The following is a 21,450-nucleotide window of genomic DNA, read 5'->3' on the forward strand; positions in this document are numbered from 1 at the left end:
GCGTTGTCTTTGAGTTGTGCGCCTTTTGGCATCATCTGGTCCAAGACCATGCGCGTCTAGGCTCTAAGAAAAGCTGTCTCGGGTGTGGACCAATCAATTTCAAGGACAGTGCATACATTATCAGAGTTGTCTTTTTGTTTGCATTTTGACCGCAAATGTTGTGGTTAATGCAAACATGATCCATTGTATAAAGGTGTCAATTTTATTGCCAAGTAAAAGGGTAAAAACCTATTACTATATCTTGTTACTGGCAAAGGTCTCATAGTGTAGTGGCAGTAGAGCATCGCAGCATCATAAAAGCACACCAAACGAAATATTTAGCAACCTAAGAATTAAAATGTAGTTTTCTGCACAAACATTATGATTGTAATATTTGTAAACTTATTTGTTTAAGAATAGTAAACAAAAACTTGAGTTGTTAGCGAAAGATTCAATAAAACTGTACTTTACATTAGCGTGTTGATGCCTAGTCCTGTGCAGAGTCCGCGGCCTCGCCTAGATTGGCAAGCCGGAGGAGGTGAGACATTGCCAGGCTGCGGGCTGGGCCTTTACCCCGCCCGAGCCATAATAATACTATGTAAGCGCTTTAATAATATTGTAATAACACGCTGGAGACGGCTTGTGGAATCGGTCCTTTTATTTCACTTCTTGCAGTTCACAAACACTCCCCATTGCTGGCAGGCAACGGGAAGCGGGCAGACAGCCACCAGAGACACACTGCCACGTGGCACCCGGAGCCCCACTCGCGCGTGGCCCCTTTCTCTCTTCTCTCCGTGTCTGACCACGTGTCTCTCCTCTCTCCCCTTATTTAACGCCTGGGTCACGTGGTACACTCCAGCCAATCCTCAATAGCCTGCGCCGAATGTTCCAGATTCCCCATCAACTCCCGGGACCACGCCCCTGACTTGTCTTCCCATTGGCTGAGGCCAAGACCAGCAAAACCAATCACCTAGCTGACATCCTGTGATCATGCCGAGGCCATGCTCCCAGGCTCTCCCCCCATTGGCTGTAAAGCGAGACCGGCAAAGCCGATCACCACGTGAATCCGACATAGGCTCTTATTACAATATTATTATCCAAGGACTTTATAGCAGTAACTGCACACATCGTGTTGGGGGGGGGGGGGGGGTGAAGAGTACATGAGACTGTGAAGAAAAATCGGCAGCGTTGTGAATATTTATTGCATGTTAAACGCGTCAAATAAAATGTCCCCCGTGAGCTCGACCGAACACGCATCACTTGGCAGGGTCCGCCCCACCAGACAATTGTCGTCAGTTGGTATGGTCGATGTCGCGCAATAAGTATGTAATAAGCGTCTCCGACAAGGGTTCACTTCAGTTGTATTATTTATTCTTAAGTTGCAGTACAGCATGCGTCTCTCTCTATCGCTGCCTGCTGCTCTCTCCTCCCCGCTGCTGGCTGACTGCGTGTCGGAGAGAGGAGAGGCTCTGATGGTGGAGCCCGCCACGTGGCTGATGGTGGGAGCGCAGGCGGTGACGGCGTTCAGACCCAGGCTCTTCACACCGACGACCCAGAGTCCTCTGTTGCTTCGGCTTATATCCCTCTCGGCGGGCTAAGCCCCGTCTCTAGCCACGCCCCTCTCGGAACCTTCCAGAGGGCTCTCCAGGCTTCCCGCTAGCTCCGCCCATTTACCTTTCACCCAGATGGAATCCCTCTCACTCATTGGATGTGAGACAGCATAACACGTATCTGCAATAACCACCCGATCGTCCTGTAGGTGGCGCACTCTTATTACAAGAACATAATTTAAATAAGAATGCCACTAAATCGTTAAAAAAACGACTTTAAAATTTACGGACGTGAAAACGGAATAGTCTATTCCCACCGCAGGGCTTAGGGCGTGCCGGCTGGCAAATTTTTTCGGTCTTAAACCCCGTCCGAGAGCCAAATCCCCTGCAAGCGTGCGCGGAGACTTTTACGTATAAAAAAGAAAAGAAAGGAAAGAAGAAAAAAGAGAATGCGATCTAATCCAAAAAAAACTCTTATGGGAAAGGCCTGTGAATTAAATGGAACTTCTTTATCCTAAGATCAATGATATACATCTACTTGGTCTCCATTTGACTCAGTATTGCCTAAAAAATCCACCCACACCTCCACATCCACAAATTGCTGGGAGTTGCCTCGCTCTGCCTCAGCATCCACAGTCTCCTCCAGCTTCATGCTGCCTCCATCGACGTGAAGGTCAGATTTTGGAGTTGAATCTTCTACCTCACACTTCACTATCACTTCACTTTTTACCATTACTTCTTCGCTCTTCACCTTCACTGATTCCAAGTTTATTTTAACTTCTTGACATTTCGCCTTCACTCCTGGCCACGTTTCATATCTCAAATGTTTTTCTGTTTCTTGTTTCATGAGGGATGGACTCATTGCAGCACTTTGACTTTCACAAGCCGATTTCAGATTAATTTCCTGATGAATGGTTTGATGCTTGTTTTGATCCCCTAACTGTCTAAAACCCTTCCCATACACAGTGCACTTTAAAGGTGTGTCTCCTGTGTTTGTTCGCTGATGTTTTTTAAGATATGATGACCGTGAAAATTCCTTCTTACACACAGTACACTTGAATGGTTTCTCTCCTGTGTGTGTTCTCTTGTGTCTTTTAAGATTCCCTACCTGTGCAAATGCCTTGCCACACACAGTGCAATTGAAGGGTGTTTCTCCTGTGTGTATTCTCTGGTGTCTATTAAGATGTGATGAATGTGCAAACGCCTTCCCACACACAGTGCACTTGAAGGGTATATCTCCTGTGTGACTTCTCTGGTGAATTTTAAGATGTGATGACTGTGCAAATGCCTTTCCACACAAAGTGCAATTGAAGGGTTTTTCTCCTGTGTGTTTTCTATGGTGTCTTTCAAGACATGATGAATGTGTAAACGCCTTCCCACACACAGTGCACTTGAAGGGTGTTTCTCCTGTGTATATTCTCTGGTGTCTTTTAAGAAGTGATGACTGTGCAAACGCCTTCCCACACACAGTGCACTTGAAGGGTGTTTCTCCTGTGTGTATTTTATGGTGTGTTTCAAGATTTGATGACTGGGCAAATGCCTCCCCACACACAATGAACTTCAAGGGTGTTTCTCTTGTGTGTATTCTCTGGTGTGTTTTAAGATGTGATGACTGTACAAAGGCCTTCCCACACACAGTGCACTTGAAGGGTGTTTCTCCTGTGTGTATTCTCTGGTGTGTTTTAAGATGTGATGACATTGCAAATGCCTTCCCACACACAGTGCACTTGAAGGGTTTCTCTCCCGCTGATTGTCTTCGCTCCATCTGACCAATTCTGTACAGCAACGTGGCAGAGGAACTGGCAGCTGCAGACAGAAAACAGTAAGATCCACCCAATGTATGTAAGCATAGAAGCATAGAAATGCATATATATATACACAGTCACACGTGATATTCACATATTACAAAGACAAGAACACTCAAACATTAACGAGAAATAAAAAAAATCACCCCCAATTCATCACACAAGCTGTTTTAAGGCACTTGCTACTATTGACGATCAGCTCTTGGACTGGCATAGCAGGCAAGTGGTCAGTATAATGCCTGGAGGCCCTAGTATATTTAATATCAATGATAACCCATAACTCTACGTACAGAATGTCGGTTGTATCTGGCTATTGAAGAAATGTTAACTATTGCAAAAGTCTGATAAAAATAGCAAATGGTGTTAAAAATAAAACTATTCGCATTGAGCAGAAATATTATAAAATGGACAAATTAATGTTCAATTGCAACTTGGAAGTCCGAAGCCAGGCTCAGATTTGCTTGAATGTTCGGATGGACAGATGAAATTTCAGCTTTATGTGTTGTTTTTCCACGCTTATGAAACGTTCCATGTGTCGGGGACTGTACAAGAGAAGGTTCTAGAAGGCGTGTGTTGTGATGATTGGAAACAGGTGACCGGAAGGCACTGGAAGAATTATTTAATTAAGGACATACATGTTATAGTAAAGTGGGGCGGGGGGGCACTGTCCTACAGGGGTGGGGCCGAGCAAGTATATAAGGGGGAGCGAGGCCCGTGATCGGTGCGCTTACTCGGGGACTAATTTACGACCAGAGGTGGATGACATTGGGGCTGACTGTGGAAACCATCGGGGTTGATTGTTCAGCTATCAACTTGGTAGAAACTATTGGGGCTGTATATACGTTTGGAGAAATATAGCTCTACTCCCCTGAAAATGGATGTCTCCAAGGAGTTTCTTTACATGTGAAATAAAAAAACCCTATTGCTTTGATTAAACCTAGGTGCTTAATCTGGTAAATATACTTTAAAGCAAATAAAAACTTTACACTCACGCACTGGAACGGTGAAGGTGGTGTTGTGGCTACAACCATGGCTGGTTGCCTTCATCTGCTCAGTACAGATGCTTATACTCTTCACCAAGTACTTCACCCAGAAACAATCAACCCAGCAGAGGCCTACAATAAGTTAAGCTATCACTTGTCAATCATATCTGCTGTCAACAATAATACAACTCTGAATATTGGCTCCATAATGTAGTGGGCGAACAAATGTACCTCCGCTCCCCATGTAGATACACTCTTACATATTTTTGGTTCTTTCGGTAAAGTTACGTAGATAGAAAACAAAAATCTAAATTAAAAGAAAAAAAAACACGACGTTTTGATCGCAACACAAGCGGTCTTCTTCAGGTGGATAGAAAAAAGGGGGCAAGCTTCCAAATGTGTCTTCTTATAAGGGCTCCAGAGAGAGTGGGTGAGGAAACCGGCCGCGAGAGAGACAGGGGGAGAGAGGGGGTGGGTGGGATAACAGAGCTGAAAGGAATGGTGATACACACTCCAGTGAGTGGGTGGGGGAAAGGGCTGCTCGAGAGAGGGGGTGGGGCAGAGATAGGAATGGGGATAACAGAGCTGATACACACTCCAGAGTAGGCGGGGGAAAGGGCTGCGAGAGAGACAGGGGGAGAGAGAGGGGGTGGGGCAGAGATAGGGGGGGGGGTAGAGGGGTAGAGATGGGAGGGGAGAGGAATTGCACCTTGGTACACCCATCAGAAAATGGGGGGGGGGGGGGGAAAGAATGGGGCAGAGACAGCGGGAGAGAGAGAGGGTGGAGCAGAGATGGGGGGGGGTAGAGATGGGAGGGGGGGAATTGCACATCGCAACGCCCATCCACACTGTTGACGGTAGAGGTTGACAAAGAAACACAAATTCAAATCATGACCCAAAGTGGTTGATGACATCTTTCCAATGATTGCTGAGTATAAAAACGTCATCTCGGTTGAAATTGTCTTTGTGTCTGTATATATGGATGGCTTCGTGAACGAATCTTTGTTGATAGCCAGTCGGCTTGCAAAGTACCATCGTTTTAGAGAAATATATTTCATGTGAGCCAGCCATATTAAAGTAATGGTCATCTACGGCAGAAGTATTGGTCCTGCCGTGTTTCAGGTCTGCCTTGCGTTCATGAACACGGTCCATGACATGTCGTTTGGTTTTCCCAATGTAACTTCTGCCGCAGGTACAGCTTAGTTTGTAGACGTCGGGATATTGCATGTCAGAGATCTTGTCCTTCAAAGATGAGATCAGGTCACGAATTGTGTGTACTGTGGTCGGAGATACATTGAGCTCTATGGTGTAGCGTTTTACATACAGATATGTTTCACATGGATCATTAACAGATAATATAAAGAAAACAGCTACCATTCACCACTAATTGCTAGTAACATCATCACAGTAGTCATGCCATGATAGGTGCGAATTGAGGTCATGTAAGTATGGAGGGCTTGCCAGTAGGTCATGGAAATGATCCAGGTGTCAAGGGATGACTGGCAGATGCACCACAGGTGCTACCCACTATCCCAACTTGCTGCATTTTAGCCACCCAGCACTCCACCCATTGATGTGTCACTCCTCTGACCTCGTTGTTGAAGGACGAATGCCTCAAACTACCCTGCAGCATCCTTCATGGGCCTCCTCCACAGAGGCCGATATTCACACTCCTGGTACCAGGTCACCGGCAAGTCCGATCACCTCCACATCTTCCGATCTCTTCTCTAGCCCATGCCATACCCGTTTAGTCCCTCATATCTGAACTAACTTACGCTGGTTGAGCATGCAGTTTCGGAGCATGCTGGATTTATGACCAACGAATGAAGCATCACCTGCCAAAGAAGCTCACTGACTATATTCTGTATGGATATCTCAGGGATTTGTAAGCTTCCAATACCATAAAGTCTGGCTCAATACTGGATGAATCATAGGCAGGCTAGCCTTATTGTTTAAGGCAGCACAAATGGTTCTTTAAAGGAGTCCATATTTAAAATCCACAGAGAAAGGGGTCAACGCTGTGGGCCAGAAGATTCAGTGATTTGTATGTAGCAACGGTCCAGGCAGCTTCCTCACCATGTTAGACAGTCTTATTAAAGAATGCTGCTCGACTAATTTGAATTGAGACTTTAGCTACCAAACCAGAGCTGGTCGTGAACACATTGACCAAGTATGGGAGCTCCTCCACCACCTGTATAACTGCCTGATTACTCATTAAGAGGCGAGCAGGCGGAATGTTGGATAACATGAAATACCCAGGCAGGTTCTTCATTTTTTTAAACATAAGTAAAGCTCCTCCTCATGATGAAATTCTCCAGGTACAGAACAAGAGTCCCTAACTCTATCACATTGAGTATCCATTACCAGATCATCAGCATACGTAACATGTTGTTGTCTCTCTGTATGTGTGTCTCTCTCTATGTGTGTGTCTCTCTGTTTGTGTGTCTTTCTGTGTGTGCCTCTCTCTGTATGTGTCCCGATGTGTGTTTCTCTCTCTGTGTGGGGGTTGTCTCTGTGTGTGTCTCTCTCTGTCTGTGTGTCTCCGTGTTGTGCCTCTGTGTGGGCCTCTCTCTCTACGTGTGTGTCTCTCTCTACGTCTGTCTCTCTCTCTACGTGTGTCTCTCTCTCTGTCTCTCTAGGTTAGGTCTCTGTGTGTGTCTCTCTCTCTACAGTGAGGGAAAAAAGTATTTGATCCCCTGCTGATTTTGTACGTTTGCCCACTAACATAGAAATGACCAGTCTATAATTTTAATAGTAGGTTTATTTGAACAGTGAGAGACAGAATAACAACAACAAAATCCAGAAAAAACGCATGTCAAAAATGTTAGAAATTGATTTGCATTTTAATGAGGGAAATAAGTATTTGACCCCTCTGCAAAACATGACTTAGTACTTGGTGGCAAAACCCTTGTTGGCAATCACAGAGGTCAGACTTTCTTGTAGTTGGCCACCAGATTTGCACACATCTCAGGAGGGATTTTGTCCCACTCCTCTTTGCAGATCTTCTCCAAGTCATTAAGGTTTCGAGGCTGACGTTTGGCAACTCGAACCTTCAGCTCCCTCCACAGATTTTCTATGGGATTAAGGTCTGGAGACTGGCTAGGCCACTCCAGGACCTTAATGTGCTTCTTCTTGAGCCACTCTTTTGTTGCCTTGGCCGTGTGTTTTGGGTCATTGTCATGCTGGAATACCCATCCACGACCCATTTTCAATGCCCTGGCTGAGGAGAAGGAGGTTCTCACCAAAGATTTGACGGTACATGGCCCCGTCCATCGTCCCTTTGATGCGGTGAAGTTGTCCTGTCCCCTTAGCAGAAAAACACCCCTAAAGCATGTTTCCACCTTCATGTTTGACGGTGGGGATGGTGTTTTTGGGGTCATAGGCAGCATTCCTCCTCCTCCAAACACGGCGAGTTGAGTTGATGCCAAAGAGCTCCATTTTCGTCTCATCTGACCACAACACTTTCACCCAGTTGTCCTCTGAATCATTCAGATGTTCATATATACGTGCTTTCTTGAGCAGGGGGACCTTGCGGGCACTGCAGGATTTCAGTCCTTCACGGCGTAGTGTGTTACCAACTGTTTTCTTGGTGACTATGGTCCCAGCTGCCTTGAGATCATTGACAAGATCCTCCCGTGTAGTTCTGGGCTAATTCCTCACCGTTCTCATGATCATTGCAACTCCACGAGGTGAGATCTTGCATGGAGCCCCAGGCCGAGGGAGATTGACAGTTCTTTTGTGTTTCTTCCATTTGCGAATAATCGCACCAACTGTTGTCACCTTCTCACCAAGCTGCTTGGCGATGATCTTGTAGCCCATTCCAGCCTTGTGTAGGTCTACAATCTTGTCCCTGACATCATTAGAGAGCTCTTTGGTCTTGGCCATGGTGGAGAGTTTGGAATCTGATTGATTAATTGCTTCTGTGAACAGGTGTTTTTATACAGGTAACACTGAGATTAGGAGCACACTCTTAAAGGGAGTGCTCCTAATCTCAGTGTTCGTTACCTGTATAAAAGACACCTGGGAGCCAGAAATCTTTCTGATTGAGAGGGGGTCAAATACTTATTTCCCTCATTAAAAAGCAAATCAATTTATAACATTTTTGACATGCGTGTTTCTGGATTTTGTTGTTGTTATTCTGTCTCTCATTGTTCAAATAAACCTACCATTAAAATTATAGACTGATCATTTCTTTGTCAGTGGGCAAACGTACAAAATCAGCAGGGGATAAAATATTTTTTTCCCTCACTGTATGTGCGTGTGTCTCTTTACGTGTGTCTCTCTGTGTGTGTCTCTCTCTGACCCTCTGCTCTGTGTGTGTCTCTCCCTGACCCTTTGCTCACGATCATTAAGGACCTTCATGATGGGGAGCGGGCCCGGGTAAAACTACGTGGCCGGGAGTCAGAGCCTATCCCTGTACACCTTGGGGTGTGACAGGGATGTCCTCTGGCTCCCACATTATTTAACATCTATTTCGACTGCGTAGTTCGTGAAGCCTTCGATAGCTGTACTGGGGAAATTTCCATTTGGTACAGATATAATTGGAGGCTGATCGACGCCCGGGTGCGATCAAGGGATGGCTCCCTATTGGTCAACCACGTTATGTATGCCGATGATTTGGTAATAGCTGCTCATTCAGAAGAGGAGTTGGAGACGCTGCTGCTGAGACTGGAGCATGCCACTAAGAGGTGGGGCCTTACCATCAGCCCCACCAAAACTAAGCACCTGCCTGGGTATTTTGTACCATCGGACACTCCACCCCCACAACTCCCAATCGGTGATGGGGCAGTTGTGGAGAGAGTGGAGAGTTTCCCATACCTGGGCAGTGTGCTTATGACCGGCTCCAGTTTATCAGCAGAGGTCACTCCGAATCAGTCGAGCGGCAATATCTTTTCATCGGTTGCGTAACGCTGTGTGGAAGCTACCTGGTATGTCGCTCCGCACGAAGCTTCAGGTCTTCTCGGCCACGGTCATTCCCTCCCTTCTCTACGCTTGCGAAACGTGGACCCCCCTAATGGAGCATCTTCACCGGTTGGAAACATTTAGGCTGGGTTTAACCAGGCTGGATTGTGTGAGGAGCTCATAAATCCTTGAAAGATCTGGGCAAAGTCCCATCGGTGAGCTCCTCCGGCAGGCAAGGCTGCGTTGGCTGGGTCATGTAGCCCGCATGCCCAGCTACCGCATGCCTAAACAGCTTTTGTTCGGCCGGATCGAGGGGGCTAAATGGGCGCGGCACGGGCTAGAGAAGAGATGGAATGATGTGGTACAGGAGGACGTGGAGCTGAGTGGACTTGCCGATGACTGGTACCAGCGGTGTCAAGATCGGCCTCAGTGGAGGAGGCTCGTGAAGGACGCTACTGGGCAGTTGGAGGCAGTCGACCTCCAACAACAACGGAGGGCGGACGAGCGACGCTCACAACAACGAGCGGAGCGCCGGGTGACTAAAGCACAGCAAGTTGGTACAGTAGGGGGCACAGGTGGTGCATCAGCCAGTCATGTCGGTCATCTCGGTCAGTCAACCCGTGGCACCTGTTGGGTTTGCCCCGTGACCTCCTGCCAGCGGGCGTTCGACACTTCACGTGGCCTCAAGGTGCACTTGGCCTGGCACAAGCGTTGTGGTGATGTCACCGCCACTTAGTGGCGAATGGCGGTTGTTGTGTTGTTGTTGTTGTCTCTCTGTGTGTCTCAGCAACCCCCTACCTCCTCGTGGTACCGGACGGGCAACGCTGTCGTGGGCAGTGCTGTGGGGGGGAGGGCCAATTCCAATTGGCCTTTCCCCTCATGGCGTTTGTGACCACCACAGCGGCCAAAAGGGGGCTCTGGACGGGTGCGAGGGGCAGGTAACCCCTTCATGATGTCTCCTCGCCAAACCCCATGTGGCGGAGCCAGGAGACTGAATCCTTGCCCTCGGGGTTCCTCCAGAAACAACAAAAAACCACTACGTGTGGCCACGTAGAATGTTCAAACGCTCACTGCAGAGGAGAAGCTGCCACTCCTCTATAGGGAGCTGTAAGCTCCAGGCTAATTTGGGCTCGCCTTCCCGTCACCCAGAGGCGAGGAGTGGTGGTCGTGGTTACTTATACCCCCACTGAAGATGAACATCCATAGAGGTGTAACGGGTTCCGGAAACACTTGTAGAGGTAACTTCTTTATTACAATACAACACTCCAACAGTACTCCAACAGTGCTGATACTCTGTTACAGCCTAGGTACACAGCCTAGCTACACAGCCTAGCTACACAGCCTAGATACTCTACTCTGGCAACGCTCCGCAACTCGCCCTCACAAGGTCGTAGAGTCGGGAGTTCCAGAGTCCCAGCACTGGCTCTCACAGCATCCCAGGGTCTTCAGATGGCTGGTCGTGGGTCTTGGGTCTTGAGTTACAACTGGGCCCTGATTGTCCAGGGAGCTCTCCTTTATGCCTGGTCCAACGAGGGGTGGGGCCGTGTGCGCCACCAGACATCCCACAGAGCACACACAGCCCCCCCCCGTTGGCGGCGCCCAGAGGCTTAAGCGTCTGGACCCCCTGGGAACCCAACGCCTGGCGCCCAGAGGCTTAAGCGTCTGGACCCCCTGGGAACCCAGCGCCTGGCGCCCAGAGGCTTAAGCGTCTGGACCTGCCCGGGAACCCAGAGCCCCCAGCAGCCCCTCCCTTCTTATGTCACTACAGAGGGATGCAGGCAAGGCCAATGAGTCAGATGCCTTCTATGACCTCTGTTCGCAGGTGCTAGCTAAAGTGGCCCCTCGGGATAGTCATCTTGTTGGGTGACTTCAATACCCGAGTTGGTCATGATGCTGGCACCGGGTCTGGAGTGATTGGAAGGCATGGGCCAAATCAGCTCAATAATAACGGCAGGAGGCTGCTAGATTTTTGTGCAGCCCATGGGCTTTTAATTACCAACACACTGTTCCGGCATCGGCGTATCCACACAACATCATGGATGCATGCCGGGTCCAAGCAAGAACATCTTGCCATTCTTCCATTCCAGTGGTGGGTGTACACCCAGGACCCCATTCAAACCCTTAGTGCAGTGGTTCTTAACCTGGGTTCGATCGAACCCCAGGGGTTCGGTGAGGCAGTCTCAGGGGTTCGGCGGAGGTTAAGACACACACCCGACTCATATGATTGTGCACCAGTAAAACATATACCTATGTTTTGAATTTGAAAAAATCATATTTTATTTTTCCAATTAAGAAGGGTTCGGTGAATGCGCATATGAAACTGGTGGGGTTCGGTACCTCCAACAAGGTTAAGAACCACTGCCTTAGTGGCATGGTCTCAGCTAGCTGATGAAAGTTGCAAGCGAGAATTTAATCATCGCTTGCGCCTGGGGTTGGCATAGTCCCCCACTCCTCCTGATGTCAAGGGGAAATGGGTGAGGTTTAGGACTGTGGCTCATGCAGCTGCAATGGCTGCTTTGGGTACATGGTCCAGACCTCTCCAGAGACCCTGGATGACAGAGGAGGTGTTCAAGCTGGCTGAGAAAAAGTGACAGGCCCACTCTCATCGGCTACAGCATCCCACGTCGAATGAGGAGGCTTACCACAGCCTTCACTCGGAGGTTCGGAGAGCCGTGAGGCGCTGCAAGAATGCGTGGTGGTCGCGGGTTGCTGAGGAGATGGAGTCTGCCTCAATAGCCCGCGATCACAAATCGCTCTTTAATTCAATCAAAAAATAACCTGCAGCGCCACACCTATTACCATCATTATGGGAAAGAATAGTGATCCACTCTCGGACCCCCAGGAACAGGTTGGCAGATTTGTTGAGCATTTCTGTGAGGTCCTGGGGAAGGGGACATCCCTCAGCCTGGATAACAACGTGGGACAAAGTGGGGATGCCCCTGCCGAGGCTGAGGTGGCTCAAATATTGGAAGAAGTCACCCCCTGCGAGTGGCTGGCTGAGGTGCCATTTGTTGAGGAAGTACTCAGGGCAATCCAAAGTCTGAGACGAGGAAAGGCACCAGGCAGAGATGACCTCCCAAGCGAAATCCTGAGAGAGGGTGGCGTTTGTGCACAGACTGCCGTACATGACATCATAACAACAGTCTGGACCACTGGATGGGTTCTGCAGAACTGGAAGGATGCCCTGGTGGTTCCCCTCTTTAAGAAGTGGGACCGCACAGACTGGAACAACTACAGGGGCATCTCACTCCTCAAGTTTGCCGGGAAAGGTCCTGGCAAGGATTATTCAACATCGCCTTGCTAGGCACGCTAAGGAGAGGTTTGCGGAGCCCAAATGCGGTTTCTGGAAAAGGCGGTCCTGCACAGATGCAATATTTTCTGTCCGTCTGCTACTGCTTCATTGACCTGGTCAAGGCCAATGATACCATCAGTAGGCCTGGGCTCTGGATAGTTCTTCGTGCTTTCAGAGCCCCTGACCCTCTGCTCACGATCATTAAGGACCATCATGATGGTGAGCGGGCCCGGGTAAAACTACGTGGCAGGGAGTCGGAGCCATTCCCTCTACACCTTGGGGTCCAACAGGGATGCCCTCTGGCTCCCACATTATTTAACATCTATGTCTACCACGTAGTTCATGAAGCCTTCAATAGTTGTACCGGAGGAATTTCCATCTGGTACAGATACAATGGGAGGCTGATCGATGCCTGGGTGCGGTCAAGGGATGGCTCCCTATTGCTCAACCATGTTATGTATGCCGATGATCTGGTAATTGCTGCTAACTCAGAGGAGGAGTTGGAGGTGCTGCTGCTGAACCTGGAGCTTGCCACTAAGAGGTGGGGCCTTACCATCAGCGCCACCAAAACTAAGCACCTGCCTGAATATTTTGTACCATCGGACACTCCACCCCCACAACTCCCAATTGGTGATAGGGCCATTGTGGAGAGAGTGGAGAGTTTCCCATACCTGGGCAGTGTGCTCATGACTGGCTCTGGATTAACAGCAGAGGTCTCACTCCGAATCAGGCGAGCGGCATTATCTTTCCACCGGTTGCGTAATGCTGTGTGGAAGCTACCTGGTCTGTGGCTCCGCACGAAGCTTCAGGTCTTCTCAGCCACGGTCATTCATTCCCTCCTCTACGCTTGCGAAACATGGACCCCTCTAATAGAACATCTTCACCGGTTAGAAACATTTAGGCTGGCCTGCCTACGATCCATCATGGGTTTAACCAGGCTGGATTGTGTGAGGAGCTCACAAATCCTTGACGGTGAGCTCCTCCGGCAGGCCAGGCTGCGTTGGCTGGGCCATGTAGCCCGCATGCCCAGCCACCGCATGCATAAACAGCTTTTGTTAGGCCGGATTGAGGGGGCAAAACGGGCGCGGCATGGGCTAGAGAAGAGATGGAGTGCTGTGGAACAGGAGGATGTGGAGCTGAGTGGACTTGCCGATGACTGGTACCAGCGGTGTCAAGATCGGCCTCTGTTCTGGAGGCTCGTGAAGGACGCTACTGGGCAGTTGGAGGCAGTCGCCCTCCAACAACAACGGAGGGCGGAGGAGCAACGCTCACAACAACAAGCAGGGCGCCGGGTGGCTAAAGCACAGCAAGTTAGCACAGTAGAGGGCACAGGTGGTGCATCAGCCAGTCGTCTCAGTCAGTCGACCTGTGGCATCTGGGTCTGCCCGTGACCTGCCAGCGGGCGTTTGACACTTCACGTCGCCTCAAGGTGCACATAGCATAGCACAAGCGTCGTGGTGACGTCACCGCCATTTAGTGGCAAATGGCGGTTGTTGTTGTTGTGTCTCTTTGTGTGTCTCTCTCTGTGTCTCTCTCTCTATGTGTATCTCTCTCGTTGAAATGCTGGTCTCTGCTCGTAGTTGCTCTTGCGGGTTTTTGTTCTTGTTGCCCGGTTCTCTCACATTGACATGCTAATATTCTCATTGGCACAGCCCCTGGTTGCTGGAGCCGTCTCACATTGACATGCTAATCTCTTACATTTACATACAAATTCCATCTCTAGCTCCGCCCACTTACCCTTGGGTTGAGCCCACCTATAGCCACATTGACATGCTAATCTCTTAAATTTACATACAAATTCCATCTCTAGCTCCGCCCACTTACCCTTGGGTTGAGCCCACCTAAAGTCTATATAACCTCGTGTTGCAGCAGCTCTTTCTTATGTGTCAGCAGTTCTCCTGCTGTGTTTGAATCACCTGATATCGGTTGCTTGTGTTACGATCGAAACGTCGTGATCCATTAATTTTCTATCTCCGTGACTTTACCGAAAGAACCAAAGAGTATACATAACATGGTTGACCAGCAGGAAATGATCCCTTAACCATAACCAGCAATCGATTAACCTCTCATTGTAACAGTACCAAATGCATTTTTGTAGGGCCAGTGAGGTTCTCAACACTATGTAACTATTGAAGATAATATCTTAATGTAAAGACAGTCCCAAGGTTATGGAAGGGTTAGGTTCCCAGGAACGATCTGTAACCCAAATATCCCATGTCGGAAACTGAACAATTTTCCCCAAAAATCAAGACGAAATGCCATAGCCAGAAATAGTTGTGCTGTCTCTACCCAATTACTCGTTGGTTTTTTCTCAGTATTGTATCGCGCTATAGTAAGTTTTCTATCACGACCTGTATCGTATTGCTGTACATACGTTCTGCACTTCCTATGATTCTTTCATTTCATCGAATATCTACCATAACACTATCCATAATTAAACTAATGTAATATATACTTATCCAATTATTTATGAACACCATGAGACATTCTGATATTAATTAACAGAAAACAGTCACTTCTGAATATTCGTTTACCAGGCAATAGGCTAGGCCTAAACCGCTCCGATTGCTGTTGGCCGAGATCATAAGCAATCGAAGTGCAATTGTGTTAAATAAAGTACATGACATAAATGACGTATGAAATAAACTTCAAATCAAAACTATCAAGAGAAACATGGGAAAAACAAGATAGTTCTATGCACAGAAAAACTAAATTACGTAATGCTACAAAAGAAAAAGAATTAGGTCATGCTACATAATAATTCATTTACCTTAATCTTTTGCAGTCATTATTGCAATGCAATTAAGGGTGATATTACACTGAAAGTTACGAGACAATGTGGCGGGTACAGTATACACATTGTAACAATGTAACAACATGATTGAGAGTGCAGAGCGGCTATACACCACCGCCTTGGGGAACATGCTGCCTGCTTTACGCCTCGCTCCGTGGTATTCATCCATAACCTCACCGAGTTGGACTACTTGCACCTAAGTAACCAAGGCAAACATTTCCGCATGTTGATTTTTTTACATGATTTATGAGAGCATTTCCGTAAGGTTGGATTTCCGTAAGTCGGGTCTTCCGCTACCCGGGGACTTACTGTAATGTATGTGGCCAGAGGGAATTTCTGTCACACGGCAACTTGAACAGGAAACGGCTCCGAATCCTTGTCACGCAGCATTTACCGGGCCTGCCCAAAATCATAAAAATCCTTAACGAATGTGAGCAGAGGAGCACGGATATCTAAAACAATGAAAAACCAAAAGCTGAAGCATCTTCATGATACTTAGGCCTTGATTACATCAAGAAAGCAGAGATCTAGTTTTTGAAAAAAACAATCGATAACATTTGTGCTGCAGCAGAAGAACAGAAAATACAGGAGACCTTTGAATATCACGGGGGTTACGTTCTTGGAACGTGCCGAGAAAGCCAAAACAGCGATACTTAAGCCTTACCGAAACAATGGAGTTAGGTAAACGGCAACCAAAAATACGCATAACAATTGAAATAAGTTCTTGACTGCATGCCAAATAAACTAAAAACAAAACAATTTAAATAAACAAGTAGAAACTGTATAGAGAAAAACATTCCAAGACAATAAATTGGATTATAAATACTGAATAAATACTCTACTTACAATGATGACAATGCGTGAGTGGAGAGTGGTAGTGCTTCGGGATAGCGTGCTACGCTATGAACCCAGCAACCCGAGTTCCTGGGAAGGCCCTGGGCCTTCCCAGGTCGACTCAACCTCAAATAAGTACCTGGTGTGATGTGTAAACATCGCCACTGGTGAAGGAATGGTGCTGGTAACCTATCCCCTTTATGTGCTGTGCCGACCTTTATAGGTGCTACTTGCGAACAGCACTTGCCCTAACAGTCTGTTAAGGCTACATGCTTGCATGGCAAAGGTTGAGGTGCCAGCGATTTCCTCGCGTTCCTCACCCACCCCGCCCTCCTTCTCAGAACAGTATACCCACGAAAGTGTAAATTGGTATACAAAGAGGTTGCCCGTGATAGGTCAAAACCGCAAAAAATAAACCCGTGATATTCAAGGGTCTACTGTATGACTTTTGCGCATTATTGCCCTGGCTTGAACCCACAATGGGGCTTTGCAAGCTTCTTCTCTGCAGGTCTGGCAAGCTGAATATTTATTATCTGGCAATCAGTGTGGTCGAATGTTAGATCTTCGTCCAATCCAACAGAGATTATCGTTTAGTCTATGTTGTTTATATAATGTTCCGTATTGCAACCTGTGTAAAATCGCCACCCTCCCTCAGCACCTTCCTTTGGAAGTCCATTATGCCCGGCACTAAAACTGCTCTTAAGACTCTGGGTTGCCCAAGCTGTGCAAATGTCACCAATCACAATATTCTGGGTTCACACTTTGTCACCAGAGTTTTGCACCAGCCAACCACTGACAGTGTGGTTACTTCCTGGAATATTTAAGGCATAGCAAAGCAATCCCAAAACACGCTCTACAAAACCAGTAATACTAACAGAGGCTAAAAATGCAACAACAAAAAAACAAGGTTAAGTGTTAACTGACACTCGCAGTCAAATAAAATACATTAACACACATGAGCATATTCCAATGCACACACATACACACAGTTGCCCACAACAAAGACTCCCAATATAGCCTTAACAATGAGTTCAGGAGGAGTGGGTGGATGGCCAGCACCACACTCGACCGCTTTTGTTTCCCCAGTGGCGATGTTTACACACTGCACCAGGCACTCATTTGAGGCTGAGTCGATCTAGGAAGGCCCAAGTCTAGAAATGAATAAAGTACATCGTCCAATTTGCAAAGAGATACCTAATGCAAGACAGCATTAACCCAACATTATTGTGGTATATTTTACCATAAACATCAAGCCTGTATTAACCACGTGATATTTTTATTTACAAGAATATTTTTTCCGTAGATTTGCTCTTTATTTGACTTGTTATTAAATCATTAATCCGAAAAAATTTGCGACGTGCATCCGATTGTCTATGTGAGTCTGTGGGTCTGTGTGCGATTCTTTGGGTCTCTGTGTGAGTCTGTGGGTCTCTGTGCGAGTCTACGGGTTCCTGTATGACAGGGACATGCGGTCAGGGGAGGCACAGCCTTACCAGTCATACTACAATGAAAATAGCTGTTACGAAAGGTAAAAAATAATAAAAGAAAAACTACGATTTTTCCACTGATCTGTGTTATCTCATTTCTGTACGATTCCAATATATTTTATAGTCAAAATCGCCAAATTTGCGGAGCTCCGCTGCAAATACAGGGAGAAGAGAGATGATGCAGCGGCGTGCTCAGCCTCCTCTCTGATCGCGTAACCCCTCAGAAACTGGATGGAGCGCGGACAATAAGCTCATGCCTGTTACTATTTCTCTGTAATGATTGGAATCAAACAGAAATTACATTTATAACACAGATCAGTGGAAACATCTTCATTTTTTTTGTAACAGCTATTTTCATTGGAGTATGACAGGCGAGTCTCCGCCTACCCTGACCGCACGTCCCTGCTGTATGACTGATTGTCTTAACAGTTTCCCAGATGTCACTGCCCAAAGGTTTGGAACCACGTATCGTCTTTTGGCATCTCAATTCTGCCATCTATAACCTCATTTATACGGACTCTATTATTAAAATCACTAAAGTTTTAGTGGGAATGTAATTTTACAACAGAATTTCTATTAAGTTTGTTTTGTAAACCTGTAATTTTGGAATGCGTTGATGTCTGCCCGCCAAGTCGCACTTAAAAAACAGCGTCTAAACTCAATGGGTGTTACTCGTGAAATTCACTTCTGATTGTGAGTTAGTGGGTGGGTGAGTTCGCCAGTGAGTGTGGGTGAGTGCGAGGGTAAGAAAGTGTGTGATTAGGTGACTGTGCTTGTGTGGGCGAGTGGATGGATGAGTGAGTGAGCGAGTTCTAGAGTGGGTGGGTGGGAGGGTGGATGAGGAGATGAGTGGACGGATGAGTGAGTGGGCCAGTGAGTGAGCTTGATGTCTGCCGGCTGAGTCGCCCTTGAAAATAAGCGTCTTACTTTAATGGACTTCACTCGGGAAATTAACTTATTCTGACCCTGAAATAAACTTATGGACTGGTATCGTTCAAATATTGCAATGCTGAACAAATGCCTCCAGTTTACTCAATCTGGAATACGCGAATAAGCATCGCCCCTCCCCCCGACTGCCAAACCAACTCGGCAGGACGCTCCTGAACTGAAGTAAAGAGACTCGGTGTGATAAAGCATTCGAGTGTGCACCACGCTGGCGAGATTTTCACGACATCGTCCGGTATAAAGGAGGTCGTGGGTTGGATCCCGACGCTGACGCGTGTTTATTTGGAGTTTGCGTGTCTCTCTGCGTGGTCGCGAGGATTTGAACTCCGCTTTTCCCTTCCAAATTTAGAAAAATGAGTTTAGAGCATTTGGCTGCTGTAAATTTCCACACGATGACAAGCCACTTCGTTGTGAGAAGGTCGCTTCTGAAGGAGATAGTTCAAAATAGTAGAAATATAAAAAAATGTTTTAAAGTAGTCAGCCAGGTGAGCAGAAATTAAAATTAACAAAACTTTAAGCAAATATGGCAGGAGGCAAGGCCAGCGTGGCTAGGCCACACTTTGTAACGTTCCAACCTGGACATCGATTCCACACTCGCTGCTACACTCAGTGATATCCCCAGCAGAACAATAGAAGAAGCGAGGCTGCACCTCAATAAACAAAAACAACCACCACCAAAAACCACGACGTGAAATTCTCACCTCGGATCTCAGTTGAGTGGCGAGCAGCTTTCCGGTATTTCGTGACGTCACGCGGAAACGCGAGGCGGGGGAGATGGCATGACGTCACTAACGAGTTTACACACCCCCTGGCGTCTTGCGACGATGACGTCACGTGGAGAGGAAAAGTGAGAGAGCTAGCACGGTGAGGAGTGGTATTAAGAGTTTAAGTTGATTTAGATTCCTTTTACATTTCTTCCTCTGTTGCAGAGGGATCCCTTGTGTGACACCACAATTTTTTCTAGATTTGAAGCTTTCGTGACTGCAAGGATTCATATTCTTAGGTTTTTTTCCGGTAAAGTCACGTAGGTAAAAAAATCAAAATAAAAGTAAAATAAAATAAAAACCACGACGTTTCGGAGGCAACACAAGCTTCCGTCTGCAGGTGGAACCGTCACAGCCACAACAGCTGTATCAAGTAAATGAGAGATTACAAGAGCTACCACTCCGTATATATAATGGTTGAAGAGGGGAAGGGCCAAGCACAGCACACTTTTTGTTAATATGGTAAGGTGAGGCTTAAGACTAAGAATAGACTGCATAACAAAAGGCTGAGCCTTTGTTATGGAGAGGTACGGTTTGTGACTACGCCTAGCCTACATAACAAAAGTGTGAATAAGTATAACCCGTAAAAACAAAGTTTTTCACTCTAAATCCTTTATATGCGTGGCGGCTAGAGTCCTCTCGTCCTCTGGCTTGAGATGGCTGCAATCTATGGGTCAGATGATTGTCTGCCAGTATTAAGCAATTGGTAATTAAATATTTAATTTGTTTTCCCTAAACAGTGTCAAATTTTTGAAAAAAAATTTCACGAAAATTAATTGTCACACACAACGAGTCTGTGTGGAAAATGTCAGCTCGATTGGATCACGGGAAGTGGGTTAAAAAACGATCGAAAGATTTGCACGGTCCTAAGCAAGCAAGCGAACTTAATATAAAGGATTTTTAAAAAAAACTAAACCTGGTAAAACAAGCCTGGCTGTCTATCAATAACCTGTAATAGTTTTCTGTCAAATAAAATGGTCCAAATAAGTGTAGTTAAATATTTTTTGCATGGTTAATCACATCTTTCCAATGATTACTCAGTTTGTAACCATTATCACGGTTGAAATTATGTCTGTGTTTGTATATTTGTATGGCTTCGTGTACAAACCTTTGATGGTAGCCAGGAGGTTTGCAGAGCACCTTGGTCTCGGAAAAGACAATTTCATGAGAGCCCACAGAGTTGTAGCAATGATCGGCAACGGCCGAAGAATCAGTTCTGCCGTGTTTCAGATCTGACTTGTGCTCGCGGACACGATCAGAAACATGACGTTTCGTTTCTCCAATGTAGCAATCACCACAAATGCAACTCAATTTGTAGACTCCAGGATACTGTAAGTCAGGAACGACATCCTTCACAGATGGAATCAGATCACGGATTTTATGCACTGTACTGAATCGGACTTGGATCTTATGTTTGTTTAGAATTTTGGAGATCTTTTTGGTCATGCCTGCTAAGTATGGTAACGTGATAGTTTTGGTCGGAGTTTCATGTGGCTGTTTCTGTATGGTGGGAGAAACAGCTTGGCGGATAGTGCGGTCAGAGTATCTGTTCATCCTGAGGGCCCGATGTATATGTCTTAATTCACCGGCCAGGTGGTGTTGGTCAGAAATGCCATGGGCTCTGTGGTATAGCGTTTTGATGAGAGAATTCTTTTGAGATGGGTGGTGGTGGGAATCCGGTTTCAAGTAGGAATCTGTGTGGGTGGCTTTCCTGTCGACAGAATGTCCCAAGGATCTGTCAGGTCTCCTCTCAAACAGAATATCCAAGAATGGTAGTTTACCATCTTTCTCCACTTCCATGGTGAATCTGATGGATGGGTGTCTAGAATTGATGTGGTCCAAGAAGTGGTTCAATGCTGGGAGGCCATGTGGCCAGATGACGAAAGTGTCATCCACATACTTCTTCCACAGGGAAGGACGCAGGGTGGATGTCTGGATGGCGTCTGATTCAAACTTTTCCATGAACATGTTGGCTATAACTGGTGACAAGGGGGAGCCCATAGGGGTACCCTCATTCTGTTTGTAGAAGGTGCCATTCCAGGTAAAATAGGTGTTGGTGAGGTAATGCCTAACCCGTGCAGGTACATCAGAATTCAATCTATGTTGGACTAAGTC

The 21,450-nt window shown here is 46.8% G+C and overlaps 1 protein-coding gene across 1 annotated transcript; it reads right to left on the reverse strand.

Moving 5' to 3' along the window:
* Nucleotides 1-634: 634 nt before the first annotated feature.
* LOC133339154 (zinc finger protein 501-like) lies at nucleotides 635-19,353 on the reverse strand. Its single transcript, XM_061547294.1, has 2 exons — nucleotides 19,273-19,353; nucleotides 635-3,335 (listed from the first exon to the last, which is right to left on the reverse strand). The coding sequence occupies exon 2, from the start codon at nucleotides 3,292-3,294 to the stop codon at nucleotides 2,050-2,052; it is 1,245 nt and encodes a 414-aa protein (XP_061403278.1). The 5' UTR covers nucleotides 3,295-3,335; nucleotides 19,273-19,353; the 3' UTR covers nucleotides 635-2,049.
* Nucleotides 19,354-21,450: the final 2,097 nt, after the last annotated feature.

This window comes from Lethenteron reissneri, unplaced genomic scaffold (genome assembly GCF_015708825.2).
Source record: "Lethenteron reissneri isolate LAM-NWPU_2019-01 unplaced genomic scaffold, ASM1570882v1 scaffold_1640, whole genome shotgun sequence".
Taxonomy (NCBI): domain Eukaryota; kingdom Metazoa; phylum Chordata; class Hyperoartia; order Petromyzontiformes; family Petromyzontidae; genus Lethenteron; species Lethenteron reissneri.

Bases quoted from the DNA above. Each gene is read 5' to 3' on its own strand.
- LOC133339154 (XM_061547294.1), bottom strand. From the start codon at position 3,294: ATGGAGCGAAGACAATCAGCGGGAGAGAAACCCTTCAAGTGCACTGTG.